At 37.3% G+C, this 23,216-nt stretch overlaps 1 protein-coding gene and 1 gene segment (V, D, J or C); both read left to right on the top strand.

The window, feature by feature from the left end:
• Nucleotides 1–309: 309 nt before the first annotated feature.
• LOC127634099 (uncharacterized) lies at nt 310–8,319 on the top strand. Its single transcript, XM_052113508.1, has 17 exons — nt 310–550; nt 629–730; nt 829–1,061; nt 1,268–1,443; nt 1,529–1,622; nt 1,763–1,892; nt 1,982–2,202; nt 2,304–2,337; nt 2,873–2,956; nt 3,034–3,125; nt 3,885–4,002; nt 4,247–4,351; nt 4,506–4,670; nt 6,525–6,707; nt 7,013–7,121; nt 7,434–7,545; nt 8,002–8,319. Exons 1-16 carry the CDS (start codon nt 310–312, stop codon nt 7,543–7,545), a joined length of 2,199 nt encoding a protein of 732 aa, XP_051969468.1. The 3' UTR covers nt 8,002–8,319.
• Nucleotides 8,320–11,646: 3,327 nt separating this feature from the next.
• Nucleotides 11,647–23,216, top strand: part of LOC127634218 (Ig kappa chain V-V region MOPC 21-like) — an 84,439-nt gene continuing 72,869 nt past the window's right edge. The window contains 2 exon segments of the V gene segment in view: nt 11,647–11,724; nt 11,854–12,157. Coding sequence covers nt 11,676–11,724; nt 11,854–12,157 — 353 coding nt within the window.

A 23,216-nucleotide genomic window follows, 5' to 3' on the forward strand; every position in this document is an offset into this window, starting at 1 on the left:
AGGAGACACTTCAATTGATTGGTAATAGACAATGTCAGATACAATAGATGTACATAACTAATTTTGTATTTTACAGGATATGAAAATTCTATGGCTGACGCCATTTAGTACAGGGCTGGAAAAACTGTGAAATACTTTAACTCCATTTATCCCTCTCCTCTAAAGACAAAAATATTCAAGAACTCAAGGAGAGCTTAGACAGCCCAGACATTTATCCATCAGAAACTTCCAACATACTGGACCTGGGGTTTGCGGCATGAACTATGTGACGAAAAGTGGCAAAAATCAAGACCACATCTTTTACAAGCCATGTTAACAAGCGGAAGGACACCTCAACAAGCTTGCCAACAGTGTAATGTGGAAGAGGCTGTAATTCGATGCAGAGACTGCCTCCCCAAAGAACTGTATTGCAGTAACTGTGATGTGTCAGTGCATCACCAGTATGTTCTACACAACAGGGAGTCATTTGTGGGAGGCTTTTACAAAGCCATGTCACCGAAATGCATCGTTACAAAAGACAGCAGTGGTGAACATGTAGTGAGTGAGCAAGGTATGTGACCGCTATATGGATTGGATTACATTTCAAGTAATTTAATACATCAATTAATATTGATGTCTGTTTTTCCAGATTGTCTCCTACCGATCGCTTTGCCCAAAAAGATTTGCTGTTGTGGTGCTGAGGATGTTTCGGTGAATGCTGGTCGTGCCGTTATCTTCATAAATATTAATGGTGCTTACCTTTGTTTAACTTGCAATATAGAATGTGTAAAGCAAGTACAAAGGCTTGTAATGTATGGTTGTGATGAATATCTCTGTTTGACCCAACAGGTCGCTATGATCTCTCTCTTCCTTTGGTAACCTGTAAGTCTTGCCTAAAATCGTGGACACCTGAGGTCAAAGACCTTATATTAAATGGGTACTGGCCTGGAACCATTGAGTTTCAGACGATTTACACTGTCGACCTGTTTAATACCTTTGAAGACTTTAAAGTCACGGCACCTGGCCTATCCAGACAGGCCTTTGTGAGAATGCTGCTGAGCCGCTCAATGCGTTCTGGCAGAGTAAGTCAGATTTAAACAAAATGTAATAATGTAGAGGATAAGTGGGTGAGGGGGTTATAGCCATTGACATAAAGGTTTGTTTTATAAATAAGAAAGTTGTGGCTAGATGTACAAGGAAAGGAAATGTTGTGGAATCATGATTAGGAGAAGTCAGGTTGTACTGTACTGCAACTCTCACCATAACTAGTCTATTTTATGTTTACTAGGTTGGTACAATATCAGTGGACTGTTTTCAGCGCAGTTTTCTGGAATGGACGTACTGTAGACATGAGATGGAAACACTTCTTGGAGATGACCATTTCTCCTGTCCAGCTTGCAGTCAGGATATGGTGGCAGTGTCTCTTGATGGGAACAGGAAAATGTACAGGTTTAATCGCAACGGGTAAGTTAACTTAAAGTAATTTATCTTTTAAAAGACAAAACCTAAACCTGTCAGAGTCCATTCAGTGTTTTTTGTATTTTTGTAGGATAAATGAAAATCCATATTTTGACGGAACCTTCTTTGCCAAAAATGAAGAGGTTGCAGAGTTTTTGCAAACTATTAGAGACAAAATCAAACCTGTAAGTTATGGAAAAATATAATCAATTAATGCTTCAGTCATAAGAGACAATTTTATCATGTACAACTTACAGGTCATCTATGATGATCTATGATGATGATTTAACAACAATAATAATTGTTTGTGAAAATATTCTCTTAGTCACCAGGCCGACCCATTTGTGGAAACTCGCACTTTAAAGCTGGCAGTGAGTCTAACAAGAAGTCTCAATCCAAACTTGATGAAGAGGGTGTGATGATTTCAGTCTGTAGACACTGCATTCTTTTGAATGGTAGGTTCAGCACTCTGATGAACCCAAGCTAACCAAGACTTTCTTGTCTTTGATTATACTAGAATTTTGAACTAAATCTTTTGTAACAGGACTACAGATGTACCGTGGAGAAGTGTTTGCATACCCTCTTTATCTTCAAAAAGAGCTTGGCAAGACACGAAAGATTGAGTTTGTCTGCACTGATGTAATGTGCAAATATTACCCATACTTAAAAAGAGTGTGTGAGGCCTTTCCTGATCTAGAGTATCTTTTGCAAATGCGACCATTCTTATCGGTTATGCATGCAAAAGGTCATTCAACCAAATGTGAGGTAATTGTATTGATTATATATTTATTTTTAATTCTAAATACATAATGATGATTATTATACGAGTAATTTTGATACAGTGCTGCAATGATTATGCATAACAGGTGGAGTGGGGTGGCCGCAACCAAGAGGGAGCTGGTGAGTTTTAACTTTAGAGCAGTGGTCTCAAACCTGTTCCATTGAGGGCCTAGTGTATGCAGGTTTTCTCTTTTACTTTGTACCAGACTAAGTAAGTCACTAATTGGTTATGATCTTAATTGGTCACTAATTGAAAGGAAAAAAACAAAAACAAGCATACACTAGGCCCTCTGTGGAACCGTTTTGAGACCCCTGCTTTACAGTATCTACTGATAAACCTGTCATTGGATTATTCTCATAGACAGGTTAAATGTCCATATCATAATTTAAGTTACACTTTTAAAGGAAATCGCTAACATTTACAATGGTATATAATGTTTTTGGGCCCCTCTTAGTATTGTTGTTGTGTCATTATCACTTCACGCTTGTATGTAAAATGTTGCATTGTTTCTGCTGGACTTTGGAGTTCCTGGCAAAGTCAGAGAAGCTATAGTCAGGCTCGAACTGCTGACTCTCTGCAACTTTGACCACTATGCCACTTGTACCCATATGGATCTGTTCCTTAACATTTTTTTTATATTTCCTACTAATGCAGGTTTGACTGTTGGGGAGGAAGTGGAAGCAGTCAATTCATTTATGTCACGTGCTGCATTGACAACAAAATATATGACCAAATCTGGTGAGTTGTTGGGTTTAATTAACGTCTTGTTAAATATGTGCAATATTTCAAATGGACATGTTCATTTTTTTTCTCAGCACGCACAGATATGATCACTATCCATGTTCGTGGATGGAACCTAAGGAAAAAGTTAAATCTTCACAATTATCTTGCTCAAAGATATGTTAAGGTACATTGGGTATTATGTTTTTGTTCATTAATTCCAATTTAGATTAACCTTTGCATTCAGTGTTGGGTAAAGTTCTTGAAAAGTTCATTTTAGTTAATTTTCTGAGTTCACAAGTTTTGGAAAGTCCCTAATTTAGACGAAATATTTGGGTAAATGGAGTTCATATCTTAACAGTGTCCTATAAAGCAAATACAAAGAGTAAAGAAAATATCAATCATGGTCACCGGTAAGATATGAACTCCATATACCTGGATTTTGTCCTATATAATTTTGTATTAAAGGTCACATTATTGTCAAAATCGACATTTTTCTGGCTTTTATTATCATAATGAAGGTCTAGGTGCTATGTATTTACCTTTCCAAGTGTCTACACTGTCGATTGTCAGACAAACGCACACTGCCTATATTTAGAACAGATTTAGAAGCTGTGCCTGAAAACGAGCCGTTTTGAATTCCTGCATTTTGAGATGTCACAAATGCCTAGGCTCCTCCTTCAGTCACTGCACACACACTACAGCTTGTGCGTCTATCAAATCGGCAAATCAGAAGAAAGGCTCGTGATCATTAATTAGACAGACCTAAATCGACCTGTTTTTAGCAGAGCTAATGAGAAAATTTATTTAAAAAAGGTTACAATATGAGACCTTTTATTTGGGACTTCCCAAAACTTGTGAACTTAACAACTGAAATTAACTCAAATGAACTTTTCAAGAACTTGACCCAACACTGTTTGCAAGTATAACTTCATGTACGTTACAGACATTACAGAGAACAGCTGAGGTGGCAGGGGAGATTGAGATGACCAAATCCCACCTGAACAAAACAAGTGAAGATCTTCAGCAGTGGGTCACAGATGTTCAATTGTGGGCAGCATCAAGTAAGTGTGTTACTAAATCTAAAGAAATCATGTCATGTGTGCAAGGGTGTAGGAATGAGTTTGATATTGAGGGGGACTCATTTTATTCAACAATCGTTGTTTTTATTGGGTGGGACAACATTAACTGCCACTAGGGATCTTGTCCCCCTTCCCCACCCGCTCCTACGCCCTTCCATTTGTGAAATGTGAATGTATAACTTTTTGAATATTATGTTTGTACATTTATCGTTTTGTTTGCAAACAGCTCCTAGTACCATCAGTTCGCATGATCCACTGGGGCTGCAGCGTCTAATGGAAGGCTTGGTCCTTAAAATCCACCAAAAGAAAATGGAGTTGTACAGAGAGACAGGTTTGTGATTGAGTTTTCTTTTTAATTCATTTTGTAGGATCCTACACATTCTTGTGAAAGTAATCTATGAATCTGAATGGAAATGTCATAATGTGTGTATTTTATTAAAATTATATTTTTCTGAAATCTGTGCTCATGTGTTACCTCCTTGTAGACAGCAACAAAGACAGGCAACGCAAGCGATCTGCCATTGCTAAAGAGAAGAGCAAACTAGAAGAGGCCATAACATCATACAATGCTCTGGTCTCAAATGCAGAGGCTGTGGATCCAGCAGACACCCTTTTAGCACAAGACTTTTCAATTTGGCCTTGGGAAACAGGTAGAGATTGGAACAGGAAATATTATTGTCAACGCAGTATTTAAGTTGTCTTTGTCTTCACTTACCACAATAGTGCACAATTAGATTTCATGTAGTTTAGTTTTATGTTACATTTATTTATAAAGAGAGAATCAGACTGAGTCCTTGGTCTCTTTTACAGCTGAGCCTTGTGGACAGAATATGTAAAATAATATTACAAGAAACATTATTAAGAATAACAATTACAGCACATTCTACATAAAATGGTTAAAGTGTAACTCTGCTAAAATTTAACCTATGGTGTTTTTTTTTTATGTGTTCGATTCAACCTTTTCATTAATAGCATAATTTGGATGTAAAAGCTAACGTTTAAGATTTATTGTAGTCTCTTTGTTCTGTCAAATGGCCGTTTGAATTGAAGTGATAGGGGCATTGCTATTATGGCATGAAAATTGCTATCCCTAAAACCTTAAAAAGGCTCAACATAACATGAAACTTTTCAAAGTATAACCAGGGGCTCTAGACATGAACTCGAACATTGAGAACATTGTTTGTGTTCAAAAAGTTTACAAAAATGCAAGGTTTTGTCAAAATTATTTTTGCAGTTCGTGATTCTGGTGTCTCTCATTTCGCCAGTCAAAAAGTGTCGATCTCTGATTGCAAAGTAACAGGGAGGAGAGTAAACATGAAAAAGCTCCTAAAGCTTAGTTCCATATAAATGCATGTGTAATTTGTTGTTTTGTCATTAGTGAAAAACAATATTGACCATGTAGTTCCTAATATAGTTCCTAATATCTGTTCATTCGCATTCGGAGATCGACACTTTTGGACTGTCAACATAGAGGCAGTTGGAAAGACAAACAGCTACGTTGAGTTGTTCAAAACATTTCTTTTTAGTAAACTGTGTACACAATGTACTCAAAGCTTTAGTTTCTGTGTAGAGCCCCTGGTGATGCTTAGAGAAAAGTTTAATGTTATGTTGAGCCTTTTAGTGTTTTAGGGATAGCAATTTTCATGCCATAATAGCAATGCCCCTATCACTTCAATTCAAACGGCCATTTGACTGAACAATGAGACTGCAATAAAGCTTAAACGTGGCTTTTACATCCTAATTATGCTATTAATGAAACAGTTGACTCGAATACATTTTAAAATAACATCATAGGTTAAATTTTGGCGAGAGTTTATGCTCTGTGGCATGGATTTAAAATGCCCTAAAGGAACCAAAGCATCAATCTTGAGTTCTCTATGTAAATCATTCCTAGTGTGAGGGGCATGGTAGACAATAGTTTTTCTTAAATAACTCGTTTTATTAGCTTTTTTATTATTGAGAATATAGTGATCCTAGGTTTTTTTTTTTTTTTTTCAAATGTGCTGACAAAGTTTGTAACAGAACTAGTTCAACACAACGACAAACAATTACATAGCAACCTGGAGATAATTAAACAACTTCACAAAATAACTTCAAATGCTTTTTAAAGTGATACATCACTTTTGTCACATAAGCATTTAAAATGCTAAATGGCTTGGGACAAATGACTTGTAGTGCATCTGTATTGCGTATTTTACGGACTATTAGTCTCAGTTTTTTACTCATCTGGCTGGTCTATTCTATATTGGCACTAGTTTGTAAATATCAATGAACATATTTAAACATCTAAGTTGTAAGTAGACAAGCATAAAATAATAACCATGTCTTTAGTGACCAGTAAAGTGTTTATTGTAAAGGGCCTTGAAATATAAGTGCGACTTATACGCGGTGCGACTTATAGTTCGGAAAATACGGTATGTAGTTTTATATCACATTGCAAGGCCTTTTACTGTCGGTCAATCTTTTTTGTGTTTTTTTGCTATTACCAGTATTTATCTTTACAGAATCCACTGTGCCCTTGAGACAAAAGAAGATTGTGTTTGACAAGATAATGCTGTTGTCTCGTTTAAAAGAAGAAAAGACTATTCTCATTAAAGAGATGAAACAACACTGGGAGTTACTGGCTGGTGTCTCCAAGACATTAGGTGATGATATAAAGTTGGTCAGAGGTGACTTGAAAGAAGGGAGTAAGTATTCATTACTGTTTCTGAGATACTGTAAAATTTGACAGGTTTGTGGAGTAAATACTAACAGGTCTTTCTTTTTCATGCCATTTTGTCTAATAAATAAATAAATATATATATATATGCATATAATTACTTGTTTAGTAAGATATATGTAACCATGTTCAATGGATGAGCTAATGATTGGTATTAATGCTGACACATTAACCTAGTAAAGATCATTAGGAAAGAAATATGGACATTGTATGTTTCTGTAAAAAGCTGCAGTAGGATACATTTGCCCCTAACCAATCTTAAAATGTTTTAAGTCTGTCCTACTAACATGTCTGTGGAGGCATACGAGGGACTGTGCTGCATTATGTTGGCAAGATTGAGTGACGTACAACATCAAATGAGTGAGGTGAAGTCAAAATATAGGTGGGTGCTTATCTGTGGTTTAAATTTGTAATTGTGCATAGGTGTTTTGTATTGTATGCACATGGACTTGCAGGTAGGTATATGTACCAGTACATGTATATTGCATGTTCGGTCCCTGTCTTGTACTGTACCTTGTAAAATAGCTTAATCTTTCTTTGTAGACATACTTTTGGTATTGCATTGTGTGAAAGTTACAAAGTAAAATATTTTGTTACTAAAATGATGGTGTCATTTTATGAGCTCAACAGGACTGAGAAAGTGAGGATGCAAGATATTGATCATTTCAATTAACCTGTGTTCACTTTATCACAGGCAGATTGTGGTGGATCCAAGTGTTCTCTCAATTGATGAGGAAGATGGAGAAGCAGTTTGTGAGGAATTTCCTTATCTCCATGATGACAGTGATTCATCCGATGAAGACTGAGTGAGGATAAATAATGTACTAGATCACTAACCATAAAACTCTGCAAGCTTCTCCTAATGCTCAGGTACTTTCCTACTAGCTCCTGGCTGACAGAAGTTGTGATTAACAATACTCAGCAGTCAGTACTTTTTTTATTTTCTAAGGAGTCTATTAGAGCTTCTGCCTGTTCATTGTATATGCCATTTGCACTACATTCGACTTGGACAATTACGCCCAGTGTTAATTTACTACTAAGGTAGTTGCCATGCCACTTTATTCACCAACTTCTTCTACCTCTCTGTTTGATTGTGCTGCAATAATTGTACATATACCTACACCTTTACTGTGTTGCCCTCTCATCCTGTATCTTATCTGTATTTCTTTCTTTTTCTATCCCTCCGTGCAATTAATGTGTAACTTTGTGTAATTTCATGTAACTTCTTTGTCATCTTGCACCTTTTGCTTTATCTTTGCCAGGTCGCCATTTCTATTGAGAATGTGCTCTCTAAAAGCTCACCTGGTTAAATATAGGTTAAATAGGGTGGTGATGGCGCAGTGGATAAGACACATGCCTTTGGTGTGAGACCCGGGTTCGAATCCACTGTGAGACACCAATGTGTCCCTGAGCAAGACACTTAACCCCTAGTTGCTCCAGAGGCGTGCGACCTCTGACATGTATAGCAATTGTAAGTCGCTTCAGATAAAAGCGTCAGCTAAATTTATAAATGTAAATGTAAAAATGTAAATGTTTTTTCAGTAAGAAGCTGCTATGTTTAGAGTTGTATGTGTAATCAGTGTAAATAAAAAAAAAAGAATATCGTTCATTTGTTCATTTTCCATCTTTTAATGAGCGTAATATGGTTCATTATTCTGGACATTTACTCTGTATAGCCATTAATAAATATATCTTTGTGCATAAGTGTTGAGGTCATAATATAAGTATCAAAAGAGCAAAGGCCTGTATACTGTATTATGCTCTACTGGACAATGTTTTAACTTAAGTCAAATCTAAATGACTAACAAAAGGTCAGATTTGGAAGCATTATTATGTGTACTTTTTAATTTATTTGTAGAATCAAATCACCTGGGTTTTTCAATGATGTAGTTGGTCAAACACAATACATAATGTTTCTCTATTTTTTTAAATTGCAGTCTAGATTTTGAGTAATATAATGCAGTTTTTAAATGGGTTTACTTTTAGTCATGAAATTATTTCGGACAATCTGTATCTGCACAACATTCTAGTAGTGACTAAAGTGACAGAAACAAATGCGCAATGGTTGTAGACACAGCTGGGGACGCTGTTTTTCGGAGGGCTGTCTGGACTATTGTAATCAACAAACGAAGAAGAGTAAGTGCGCACACACGCACACACTGATAACTCATTGACACACACGTTAGTTGGGATCCAATGACAGTAAAGGTTGGATCAGGGATGCATGTTTGCTCCGCAAATTCATGTCATAAATACTGTATATTAGCTGATCAAATATGTATGAAAAATGACTTAAATTGTATCATGAAATATACAGGTTTGACTGTAGTCATGTCGTCCCATGATGAATAATAGGCCTAATCATATTTTTAGGATATATTTGGATGCAATTATATCCTAAAGTTGCAGAACGTAATCAAACGTTGCATATAGGTCCCATGAATAGATCTAAAAGAATAGCCAATTCAAAATCTCACATCTAACATGAAATGAAACATATTCTTTATTATCACTTTAAAAACAGGTAATTAACAGTTTTTCTCCAAATTGTCTAATATAGTTTTGGGTTTAAATCCAAGCTGTTGAATGAAAATGCAAGTAGTTAGCTAAAATGTAATGATATTTGCTACACGTACGACAAGGGGAAATTGCACGTGTTTCCACAACTGCATCACTACGCGTTGCCATGACATCAATTATTGTCGGAGTTTTGAAAATATTAGAGAGAGAGAGAGAGAGAGAGAGAGAGAGAGACTGACTGATGAGTACACTAGTAACAAGATGGGCGTGGCTTTTAAAAGTGCCTTTGTGTGTGTCTGTGGTGCTTTGAAGATGCCAAATTTGAGGGACCTAAAGAAGAAAAGAGAGAGAAAAAAAAAAACAGAATTGAACATTTCACACCAGTATTCTCTTAATCTGTGTTTCTTATATATATATATATATGAATCAGTCAATAATTTATGACAGCATTACTTATTATTGTATATTAATTGTTTTATTTCTTATTGAAAAATTGTGATGAGCCACAATTTTGTAGTTATGAAATCAATTGTATTGTTAATTATGGATTTATTTGGTTGTTTATTATATATTTTTGAGTGGATTTTAAACAATTATGCTGTAAAACAAACAAATCTGGCTTAATCGTTCTTCACTCTTCACTGAATAGAGTGCCGAAGTTATGACGTCACTTTGTAGGACAACTCGGAAGTGAAAATATTTCGAGGCTTTGTTAACCACATACCTTATTTCAGGCGATTTAGCAAAAACCCATTAATTAAAAAAAAAACATAGACTTTAGGGCTGAGGGAACCGAAAGTGCTAAATTGCTAACTCACTTCCGCCTTTGGCCTACAAAGTGACGTCATAACTTCGGCACTTTGCTAGCCTGCACATTTGGTGCAGAAAGCTATATTTTTTTTATAATTTCTTCTATCATTTATCGTCATAAGAAATGGCCACCTTACAAATCTAAAGTTTCTAAACACAACGTATTGTCCTGAGTCAACAGTTTTTAATCAAACCTCCGATAAAAATAAGTTATCCAGCTTCTTAAAGCAGTGTCCTACCTATGACAAGAAAACGCTAAAACTGCATACTTGCAAGCGTCTTAGAGCGTTGTTAAACTCACCTTTTAATGTCGTTTTGCCTGCAGTTGAGGGTTGCTTTGGTCAAACTCACCTTTGAATGCCGTTTTACCTGCAGTTGAGTGTTGATAAATTCACCGCTGCGTCGTTAAACTCACCGCTGAATGATCACGTGCGTTGTTAAACTCACCGCTGAATGATCACGTGCGTTGTTAAACTCTCCGCTGAATGATCACGTGCGTTGTTAAACTCACCGCTGAACGCGCTAAACCTTTGCGGGGATTTTGATATCAGATTGCGAGGGGTTTAAAACATCAAAAACCAGTTGGATGGCCAGATAAAAATGATCTGGGTGCCGCCATTTGACTCGCCCTGGCATAGATAATATTTTGTAGCCCAATGAGAAAAAAGGGAGTAAATAATTAACACAAAATGAACAGCATTAGCTGCTACGTGTGAAAAGAAACCGGCTTTGGATGTATTATGTTCAGGACAAACGTAATAGCACTGCAATAGATTGGAGATATTAGGTTAAGGACCAACGTAATAGCACTGCTTATATGTTGGCATGTAACGTAATTGCGATTTGCAAAATAGTTTCCTCGGAACGTATTTCATGTGATACAGGGTTGAATCAGATATTATTAATAAATAATGAAATATAAATCAAAAAAGTGAGAGAAATCACTGAACTCATATGTGTGTCAGTTCAACATAAAACTGACACATTCCACATTATAAAAACACATAAAACATTAAAATGATGATTTGATGATTTACTTACTGCCAACATCCAGTCTGGTGCCGCTGCCGAAAGTCCACCACAGTGATACAAACTAATAGAACAGCTGCACAAAAACCTCTGAGCGCTTCACTAACTGCACTTTAAACACATGATCACAAACACATCTTTACACAACACACATTCAAACATGATTCATTTCATATTGTCATCAACTACTGTTTCAAAAATACAATAAAAACATACAAATTACATTCATAATTATATACAACATGTTTATTACAATGTAATAACTCCTCTATAACACATTTGATTTAGTTTGATCTACTGAATGCTCATGAGATTTCCACAATGAACAAAAATCATTAGAATTTCAACCAATTGTAATTAATAACTAAAAGTTAAAGATTGAAATGTATGAATGTAATTTGACATGTAATTGTTTCTTATTTCTGCTGTTCTCCTGTAACGCTCACATTTTCTGCTGAGAGGAAACAGTTTTGAATGTCCCGCCCCTCTGATTAAAGCACAATATCAGACTGTCTGTTAGTCAGGACTGTCAAACCAACATCACTGTTCCTTCAGTTCTCACTCATTCACAGTAAAGATGACAGCACACGCTCTCATTATCTGCTCTCTACTGCTTTTCATTGCTGGTGAGAATCTGTTTCAGTGCATTTCACTAATATAAACTCAATTTAACTGTAGAAAGTTTTTTTTTTTTATTATTTCATAGTGTCAAAAATCTCTTGTGAAATAATATTTTATTTTATTTTGTGTTTCAGAGTGTAATGGACAGATCACAGTCACTCAGAGTCCCTCAATAACAGCTCAACCAGGACAACAAGTTCAAATAAACTGTAAAACCAGCAGTAATCCATCCTACTTGCACTGGTACTTACAGAAACCTGAAGAAGCTCCTAAACTCCTCATATATGCTACATCAACCCTCCAGACTGGAACTCCATCTAGATTCAGTGGCAGTGGATCTAATAGTGATTTCACTCTGACCATCAGTGGAGTCCAGACTGAAGATGCAGGACATTATTACTGTCAGAGTGCTCACTGGATCAACAGTAAATATGTGTTCACACAGTGATAAAGAGTCGTACAAAAACCTCCTTCAGTGAAAGAGGAACTACTGATACAGAAACAGTTTCTCTGAATGTTTCATTATAAATTGACATGGACACAAAGTTTTAGATTTTGATATTTCACACTCAACACTACATATGAAACTGGACGACACATTTTATTATAAAGGTCAATTCAGTCATTTTTGGTTGATGTTTTACTGGCTGATATGACACTAGTCTTAAACTTTACTGACACCTATCCATGTGAATACAGCATCATGCAAACATAAAACATTTGTTTTCACAGATGTCATATTTGAATGTAATTCATCACTTTAAACATTTGACTTGTTTCACCCCTCAATTGGACAGACTCATATAAAGTGAGAGGTGATGTCACATACATGTTGTTCAGGTATTCAAATAGATTCATCTAGTGCTGGAGTCTCTTGTTTGATGGAGTGTGTGTGTTGATAAAGTGATTTTTCACGAGTGTTTTTAAGACAAGACTTGAGGAGAGTCGAGAGCACAGATATCAAAACTAACTCTAATAGAGAGACAATTCTTCTTCAAGACACTCGACTCCTCATTTCTGAAAATGGAAAAACACGTCCAACAGAATAAAGAAGAGTCTCCCTCCCTCTTTCTTTCTATTCTTCTTCTTTTTAACACACAATCACACACTTTCCTTCAATACAATTCAGTTCACAGTCAAACACTTCTTCCTCTCTCCATGGAAAGATGTCAGTAAAGTTCAAGATTGTGTCTGTTATTGAGTTCAAGATGGTGTCGAGTATGACAGCTGCTGCATTGCAAGCTCTGACCCAATTTGCAGTTTTTTGTTTGTTTAGTCTTGGATGTTGTCTGCCTTATTCTCTACGATAGACAAATAATTGTGGACATTGGTTCTGCAATAGCCGACCCGCTGTTTATAAACCCGACAGTGGATCCCTTTGTCTGGGCAGCCCGGCTGCAGAAACACAGCCGGAAAAGGGGAAGGAGAGCCGGCGTTCTCGTCAGACTAAGACGTCATACAAATCTCCCTTTCTCTACCAGCAATCTACTGGTAAATGTTCAGTCTCAAGACAACAAGCTCTGTGAGCTGAGAGCAAGGATTTCTTTCAAACAAGAGACGAGGGACTGCTGCATCATCTGCCTTACTGCAACTTTAATGTCCGCGGAGATTCCAGACGCAGCCATTAAACCCGTGGGGTTCTCCGTGCACCGAGCGGACAGAGTGAAAGACCTCTCAGGTAAAAGCAGAGGTTGCGGTGTATGTTTTATGATCAACAAATCCTGGTTTGTTCACAGGAATGTACATTCTATCAAGTCTTTCTGATCTTCTGATCTAGGATTTCTCATGTTTCTGTGTCGACCATTCTGGCTACCGAGGGAATTCACAACACAGCTTATCACAGCTGTGTACATCCAGCCACAAGCCGACACAGACCGGGCACTGAAGGAACTTTATGGGAGTATAATAGAGCAGGAAACCGCACCATATTCTGTGCTACAAGACTGTTTTGATCACGCAGACTGTGAGATGTTCCGGTCCTCCTCTGAGGACAACATCAACGTCTACGCTGATAGCATAACGTGTTTAATTAGGAAGTGCATAGATGAAGTAGTGCAGACCTAAACAATACGGATCTACCCCAACCAGAATTATAGCGATGCTCGTGCAGCACTTAATGCGCGGACCTCCGCTTTTAAATCAGGGAACGTGTAGGAGCATAAACAAACCAGTTATGCCCTCCGCAAAACTATCAGAGCAGCCAAAAGCCAATACAGGGACAGTATTTAAGTACAGTTCAACACCACCGACTCTAGAAGTATGTGGCAGGGAATTAAAATCACAGACTTCAAAAGGAATAAAAACTCTGTTGTGAAAACCGCTGCCTCTCTTGGATGAGCTTAATACTTTTTATGCTCGTTTCGATAATAAACGAGAATAAAGAAACACCACACTTGGAGAGAGAGCTCTCGCGGCCAAAGCTACAGAGGTTAGTTCACTCTCCGTCACTGTAGCGGATGTAACCTGATCCTTCCGACGGGTGAATATCCGTCAAGCCGTGGGTCCAGACGGCATTCCTGGCCGCGTCATCAAAGGGTCCGCGAACCAACTGGCTGGTGTTATTGCAACATTTTCAACCTTTCCCTCTCCTTGTTTGTGGTCCCCAAAAGCTTTAAAACATCCACCATTGTGCCTGTGGGTAGTACTGTCACCTCACAGCAAGAAGGTCCCGGGTCATCCAGGGCCTTTCTGTGTGGAGTTTGCATGTTCTCCCCGTGTTTGTGTGGGTTTCCTCTGGGTGCTGGGTTCCCCCACAAGTCCAAAAACATGCAGGTTAAGTGAATTGGAGACTCTAAATTGTCCCGTATGTGTGTGTGAGTGAGAGTCCCCCAGCCACTGGGGGTTGCGTCAGGATGGGCATCTGGCGTAAAACTGTACCAGATCAAATATATGTGAAGGGACCCTGCACCCATGTGAGACAAACGCTAGGAAAGAAGAAGATAATTTTAAACTTTAAAGAACTTGAACAAGCTTCTTTAATGTCTGTTGAGGCCACTATCCAGTCATACTCTGTATTTTCAACATCATGAATGAGCCTTCCAAAGATGCTTTTATTGTTTTTAGTCCTAGCCAATATGTCCATTCAATAAATTTCAAGTGACTCTTTAGCATTTGCTCTGTGCGGTTCCCCCTTAACCTCCACACTTGTCCTTTAATTGTTTGCCAGTATTGCTCAATATGTCGAGTGTGACTTCCAGTCCGTGGATCCACAAAGTTCTGCCCATGGTTTACTGGATAATGATGATATTCTTGTTTAGTGAGGGACCGCACATATGCCCGCCGTCACGTATACACTGGACTCCCTTTCCCTCACCGTCTGTCACCCGCACTCACTCACCTGAGCTCTAATCCCGCACACCTGCAGTTCATCATCACCTCGTTTGGACGTGCACTTAAACATCACTCTCACTCTCAGTCAGCATCTAGCCTTGTTGTAGGTACCTTGGACTCACCTTTCGCTCTGACACAGTGGCAAACTCCTTCTCTGTGTATCACCGACCTGTTTATCAATGACCTGTTCAGGATTCACAAGATAAGTGACTTTGAATATTCCGAGTGTATGGCATACCGACTCACCTGTATTAACCCCACCTGTTTCTTGATGAAGTGCAAGATTAGTGGTCAATGTAAAATCTGAGTAAATCAATCCTTACCTGATTGAAACGTACCTGTTATCTGTCACCCCGCTCTGTATGTGCTGGAAACATGTCTTTGAGAACACTGTATGTACTTCACCTCTTGATACACAGACCTGCTCTCCAGTTTATGGAAGGAACTCATTTTAAGGCCTGTCTGAAGCTAAAGTTCCTGTTTTGGCAAGTGCCACGTAGAAATTAATGATTTATGGATTTGTGCCAGACTAATGTGTTCTTAGACTTTATACCTTACCTGAATACCCTGCTCTCACTACTTACCTGTTTATCCTGTATTTTGAGAATTAAACTCCTGCATCTGGGTTCATCACAGCTCCTGAGTTGGTGTGTTGTTATACCCGCCAGGAATCACTATATTTTGTTGAACCTCTTTGCACATGTCGTGTTATGATAGGAATCAGAGTTGTGTGTGCTCGTGAAGGGACCATATTAAGAATAGGTCTTCTGCTACTGCGGTGTACTTCTAAAAGACCAAACAGCCATCCCAGTCTTGCCCATATTCCACCATACCATCCACGGTTATACTGCAACATATTGAAAAATGACAACAGATCTTAAGTGTATACACACAAAATCTTGTTTTACCATGTTGCAAAAAAGATATTTCTATCACTGTACATATATACAATTAACAGAAACATACTATATGTGACCCGTCACGGAAACCAGTGACACAAGTCGGCAGCACAACTTGTGAGCAAAATGAGAAACAAGTGTTTTTTTCCAAAATTGGTGATGTCCGCTTTTTTGCAGAATCTGTTAGTTGAGATCATGAAGAAGCCTCTCCATGTTTGAGATAACAGTATTGGTATATTTAAAAGCGTACATTTTGAGGTTGAAATCGGCTTGTTTTTCGGAGATTCTAGCATGCAGTAGGGGCGTGTCATTGTCTGTGTGTATTTCCGTACTGAATAGCCGCCGGCGCTTTTGCCCCCGCCCCTAACAGCGTGGCTACTTATTATGCAGCTCTAGCCGGCTCTATCTGATATCAAAATTCAATGAAGATGGACGCCGCAAAGAATGTCGCAGATGAGCTGAACCGTGGCCGTTACAACGAAAATGTTTTGAAGTACTTCTTCGACAAGCCGGATGCTTATGAACAAGCGTTCACTGATTCTGAAGACGATCTGAGCGACGATGAAAGTGGCATGATAAGACTGAATAATATCCCTAATCTACAACTGAGCGAAGATGAAGACGAGGAAGAATGTATCGGACTGGCGTCATGCGAATTATTGGACATTTAGAGGCAAACAGGCGCACAGTGCAAACTTTGGAGATGGTTACATCCACAAAGAAGACCCGACAAAGAGAAAGTGTGCCCGAACGACTTATTTCATTGGAGGCAACGAGATCTGCAAGAATACTTTTCTGTTTCTTATGGGGTGAGTTTCCATAAACATCAAAGTTTGTCGCTTTTTGTTCATTCTAAGAACACGTACACGTTATCTCATGTTTAGTCCATGTTTACAGGGGAGCTTTACAGGGGTATGGCTTATCTAAATGAGATGTAAATGAGCCCTATTGTCACTCCCAGCAGCAGAGAGAGGTGAGAACTGCACAATCTTTTGAGGCCGTTTTCTCCCCTTTTAGCTTTTTTGAGTGCCTACCTTCAAATGGCCACAACTTCTCCAAATATTGTCAGATTTCCATGTGTTACAAATCGTTGGAAAGCTTGGAGACTACACTTTCAGAATCTGTGAATAACTCAAAATGCCCCAAAACCGACTTGTGTCCCTACTTTCCGTGATCGGTCACATATGTTCTTTGTAATAAAATACAATGAGATTATATGTAAATTAAGAGGGTTGGAGTAAGGTGGTGCATACCAAGACACATAAAGTATATAATTAGACCTTATAATAATAACAATACATATTAGAAATAAAACTTTTCTTGAATTTTTGGTGTAGTTGTTATACTCCAATATTGTAACTGATTTTACAGAATGGCTATGCTCAAATGATTTAATCACATTTATCACAAAATACTTATGCAGCTAATATTAAATAATTGTTTAAAAATTGGTTTGTTTACTAAATAGAGATCAAAAAGACACTGATTGAGTACCTTCCTTTTATGGGTGAGTTTGGACACAATCACACCAAATCGATGTCTTGACTGCCATCAATTTTGAACTGGTGCTTTCTTTTAATTCTCAGCGCCTTGGTGCAAACCTTTTAGATAAATACCTTTATTCGTAAGAATCAGAAAACAAGCAATTACATTACCTTTCATTGGTTTCCAGCATATGGATCCTAAAGATAATTTATTTACACTCCCTTTTTTTATTGACTCCCTGTGCCAATGCATTGATGAAGTAAACAGTTGGATGTGCCAAAACTTTCTTCAGTTAAACAAAGACAAAACTGAAGTCATTGCGTTTGGAAACAAAGACGACTTTCTCAAGGTGAATGCATACCTTGACGCTAGGGGTCATACAACTAAAGATCAAGTCAGGAATCTTGGTGTGTCTCTAGAGTCAGATCTTAGTTTCAGTAGTCATGTCAAAGCAATAACTAAATCAGCATACTATCATCTGAAAAATATTGCAAGAATTAGATGCTTTGTTTCCAGTCAAGACCTAGAGAAACTTGTGCATGCTTTCATCACCAGCAGGGTGGATTATTGTAATGGACTCCTCACTGGCCTTCCCAAAAAGACCATAAGACAGTTGCAGCTCATACAGAACCAGAAAACATGAACATATCACACCAATCCTCAGGTCTTTACACTGGCTCCCAGTTACATTTAGGATTGATTTTAAAGTATTATTACTGGTATATAAATCACTCAATGGGCTAGGACCTCAATATATTGCAGATATGCTCACTGAATATAAACCCAACAGATCACTCAGATCATTAGGATCACATCAGCTAGAAATATCAAGGGTTCACTCTAAGCAAGGAGAGTCTGCTTTTAGCTATTATGCCGCCGCAGCTGGAACCAGCTTCCAGATGAGATCAGATGTGCTCCTACAGAAGTCACATTCAAATCCAGACTCAAAACACATCTGTTTAGCTGTGCATTTACTGAATGAGCACTGTGCCACTGTGTGTCCGACTGTTTGTACTGGATTTTATTTTATATTCTAAACTGTTTCAATTATTCTTATTTTTTTTTTATTCTTATTTTAATCTCTTCTATGTAAAGCACTTTGAATTACCATTGTGTATGAAATGTGCTATATAAATAAACTTGCCTTGCCTCAAAAGGATGTGCTGATCACCTTTCTGATATTATTGATTTTTTCAGAGAAGAAAGAAGCAAACTCACTGCACTTGCTGTCTGAGAGCATTTCACTGGGAATCTGGCTTGGGGGGTTTGTCAGTCTCTCTACAGTCGCAAAAAGAGTGTGTGTGTTGTTTAAGTTGCTGTTTATAATATTCGAGAAGAAAGTCTGTCTAGCTTTGCCTAGTTCCATATTAAAAGCATGGATGCTGTCTTTGTAGATGTTATAATGGACTACAAGTTTTGTCTTCCGCCACATGCGCTCTGCTTTTCTGCATTGTCTTTTCATATTTTGCACTGCTGTTGAGTGCAAAATATGAATCGTGCATGTTTGTCACCTGAAATATTTATGCAGAAAAGATCATATAATATTTAATGATTGTATTCACATGCAAAATATAATTAATTTTACTAATGTTCTCAGTCTGATGTGATTCCTGCATGATTACATTTAAAACCTCTTAATTAGAGACATTTCCTGAGAACACCATATGTTTGACTTCCCTAATTTGACTTCATGATCTTGTTTCATAATGTCTCTGCAGGTGTTTTCATGCTTCATTGAGTGAAGATTATTTATAAAATGTGAGATAAAGTCCTGATCTAACTAATGACACAAATAATATCAATAAATCAACTTTTAAACATAGACAGGAAACTTCAAATAATGTCATATTTTATAAGTTTATTGAATTTTGACAAGAGAAATCTGAAAGACAAAAGCACACATATACTTGTGTGAATAGAAGTCACTGTTAGTCTCCATGTGAGACATGAGTGAGAAGAGCAGAAGAGAATCCAGAGGATCTACTCAGAACACTGATCTCTCCTCACTTCTCCAGTGACTGACAGCTGCTCTTTCTGTTTGGCCTCACAGCTCACTGTGACCGCCTTCATCCACTGGTCCTGAGAGAGAGTCAGACTGCTGCTCCAGCTGTACAGACCGCCCTTCTCCAGGACCCCAGCACTGCTCTTCTCAGACCTGCTGCTCCCGGTCCACCTTCCAGCTCAGGCTCCAGTCTGAGGGGAAGCCCTTGTTGGCCACACACATCAGTGTTGCTGTGTTCTTTGTGGAAATCTCTTCACTGGAGGGCGGCAGGACGCTCACTTTAGGACGCAGTGATGCCTGACAAATACACAATAGACAACTTCAAAAGAAGAAAAGATTTCTTTCTCCAGATTGAAACTAAATCAATTAAATTAGTCAATTATATATTTTGAAGATCTTTAAAGATATCATTGAAAACTTTCAACATTAAACTGCAAGTTTGTTTCTTCATGTTGATCTGTTCAATCATATAAAGAACAATTTATTTCCCCAAAGACTCTGAATGACCAAAATGATGAAATGATGAATAAAGTTCACATATCTTTATATGTTTGCAGTTTGACTTACACAAAAGTTCAAGAATATTTTCCTTCATAAATTTCTCTTTCTACATTCAGAAATAACTATGAAAAGACATTGCCCAACCTCAAGAGAATAGAAAAGAAAATTCTGTACAATGATGAACTTTTAACAGTTCATTTGGTGAAAGAATTCCTCCAGTAAAACTTTATATGTTACATATTACATTAAGAAACATTTCATATTGAAGGAGCATTTTTATGAACTCTTGATAATGTTAGTCATTTAAACACAGAGTCATTTAACATCTCCAAAAACTGAATAACATCTCACTTCTGTACCAGGAACAAATTCACATGTGCTGACAAAGTGTAAATTAAGTGTCTTTAAAGTTCACCTTCATTTCTGGAAAAACAGCCAAATTATTCAATCTGTCTAATCAGATATTATTAATAAATAATGAAATATAAATCAAAAAAGTGAGAGAAATCACTGAACTCATATGTGTGTCAATTCAACATAAAACTGACACATTCCACATTATAAAAACACATAAAACATTAAAATGATGATTTGATGATTTACTTACTGCCAACATCCAGTCTGGTGCCGCTGCCGAAAGTCCACCACAGTGATACAAACTAATAGAACAGCTGCACAAAAACCTCTGAGCGCTTCACTAACTGCACTTTAAACACATGATCACAAACATATCTTTACACAACACACATTCAAACATGATTCATTTCATATTGTAATCAACTACTGTTTCAAAAATACAATAAAAACATACATATTACATTCATAATTATATACAACATGTTTATTACAATGTAATAACTCCTCTATAACACATTTGATTTAGTTTGATCCACTGAATGCTCATGAGATTTCCACAATGAACAAAAATCATTCGAATTTCAACCAATTGTAATTAATAACTAAAAGATAAAGATTGAAATGTATGAATGTAATTTGACATGTAATTGTTTCTTATTTCTGCTGTTCTCCTGTAACGCTCACATTTTCTGCTGAGAGGAAACAGTTTTGAATGTCCCGCCCCTCTGATTAAAGCACAATATCAGACTGTCTGTTAGTCAGGACTGTCAAACCAACATCACTGTTCCTTCAGTTCTCACTCATTCACAGTAAAGATGACAGCACACGCTCTCATTATCTGCTCTCTACTGCTTTTCATTGCTGGTGAGAATCTGTTTCAGTGCATTTCACTAATATAAACTCAATTTAACTGTAGAAAGTTTTTTATTATTTATTTCTTGTGAAATAATATTTTATTTTATTTTGTGTTTCAGAGTGTAATGGACAGATCACGGTCACTCAGAGTCCCTCAATAACAGCTCAACCAGGACAACAAGTTCAAATAAACTGTAAAACCAGCAGTGATGTCTACTGGGACAGTAGTTATGGACACCGCTTGAGCTGGTACTTACAGAAACCAGGAGAAGCTCCTAAACTCCTCATATATTTGACAAACCGCCTCCAGACTGGAACTTCATCTAGATTCAGTGGCAGTGGATCTAATAGTGATTTCACTCTGACCATCAGTGGAGTCCAGACTGAAGATGAAGGACATTATTACTGTCAGAGTGCTCACATCATCAACAGTAAATGGGTGTTCACACAGTGATAAAGAGTCGTACAAAAACCTCCTTCAGTGAAAGAGGAACTACTGATACAGAAACAGTTTCTCTGAATGTTTCATTATAAATTGACATGGACACAAAGTTTTAGATTTTGATATTTCACACTCAACACTACATATGAAACTGGACGACACATTTTATTATAAAGGTCAATTCAGTCATTTTTGGTTGATAATTTACTGGCTGATATGACACTAGTCTTAAACTTTACTGACACCTATCCATGTGAATACAGCATCATGCAAACATAAAACATTTGTTTTCACAGATGTCATATTTGAATGTAATTCATCACTTTAAACATTTGACTTGTTTCACCCCCTCAATTGGACAGACTCATATAAAGTGAGAGGTGATGTCACATACATGTTGTTCAGGTATTCAAATAGATTCATCTAGTGCTGGAGTCTCTTGTTTGATGGAGTGTGTGTGTTGATAAAGTGATTTTTCACGAGTGTTTTTAAGACAAGACTTGAGGAGAGTCGAGAGCACAGATATCAAAACTAACTCTAATAGAGAGACAATTCTTCTTCAAGACACTCGACTCCTCATTTCTGAAAATGGAAAAACACATCCAACAGAATAAAGAGGAGTCTCCCTCCCTCTTTCTTTCTATTCTTCTTCTTTTTAACACACAATCACACACTTTCCTTCAATACACTCAGTCACACAGCACAATTTCACTCAATGTCAAAGAACTACAATTCAGTTCACAGTCAAACACTTCTTCCTCTCTCCATGGAAAGACACAAACTGAAGTCTCTCAGTAATCTGTATCATCTGCCTCCACTAATTAACCTCATAATGAAGCTCATTAGTGGCTTGAACATCTCAAACAACACCAGCAGAGAGAGACAAAGTAAATTAGTATTGATGTTGAATAGTTGGGTTGTATTAGTTGTTTTGATGTTTTTTTTTTATGTTGTTTAGTCAGAAAAAGAATATGCTGGGTTCACACATTTTGACTACAGTGTTGTTTTGAGCAGTAATGAGTTAGTAGAAAATGTATTTAAAGGTTCAGTTTGTAAGATTCAGAAACACTTGTTATTAATGACACTTGTGGCCTGTAAATTTCTCCTTAATTTCTTGTAGCTGTAAGATGTTTTGTGCATACACACACACACATACACACATATATATATATACACACACACACATACACACATATATATATACACACACACATATATATATATATAAATATATACACATATATATATATGAGAGGCAAGATGACACTAGCTGCGTTTGAATAAAACAAGAGCGCGTCCATCTGAAGTGTGATAAGAGACATGAAAGAAGGGCCGGATCTTGCGGTCATTATAAAGCCTTGCTACTGGCGGCGATTATTATCGGCAAAGGCCCGTAAAGGGGTGGAAGGTTAGGACGATTCTAAGGGCCCAGGCTGATTTAGGGCCCAGAAGAGCAGACCCCTTTTTCTTTTCTTATTTCTTTTCTCTTTTTATACATGCAAATTCACTTGCATTAAATGTGCTAGGGCCCCTCATGCACTAAATGTGTATTTTTCCGTTTTGACCATAGATTTAATATTTAAAAACAAATAATGTATTTACTGTTTCAGTCACTCCCTCCCCTCA

This window comes from Xyrauchen texanus, chromosome 41 (genome assembly GCF_025860055.1).
Source record: "Xyrauchen texanus isolate HMW12.3.18 chromosome 41, RBS_HiC_50CHRs, whole genome shotgun sequence".
NCBI lineage: Eukaryota > Metazoa > Chordata > Actinopteri > Cypriniformes > Catostomidae > Xyrauchen > Xyrauchen texanus.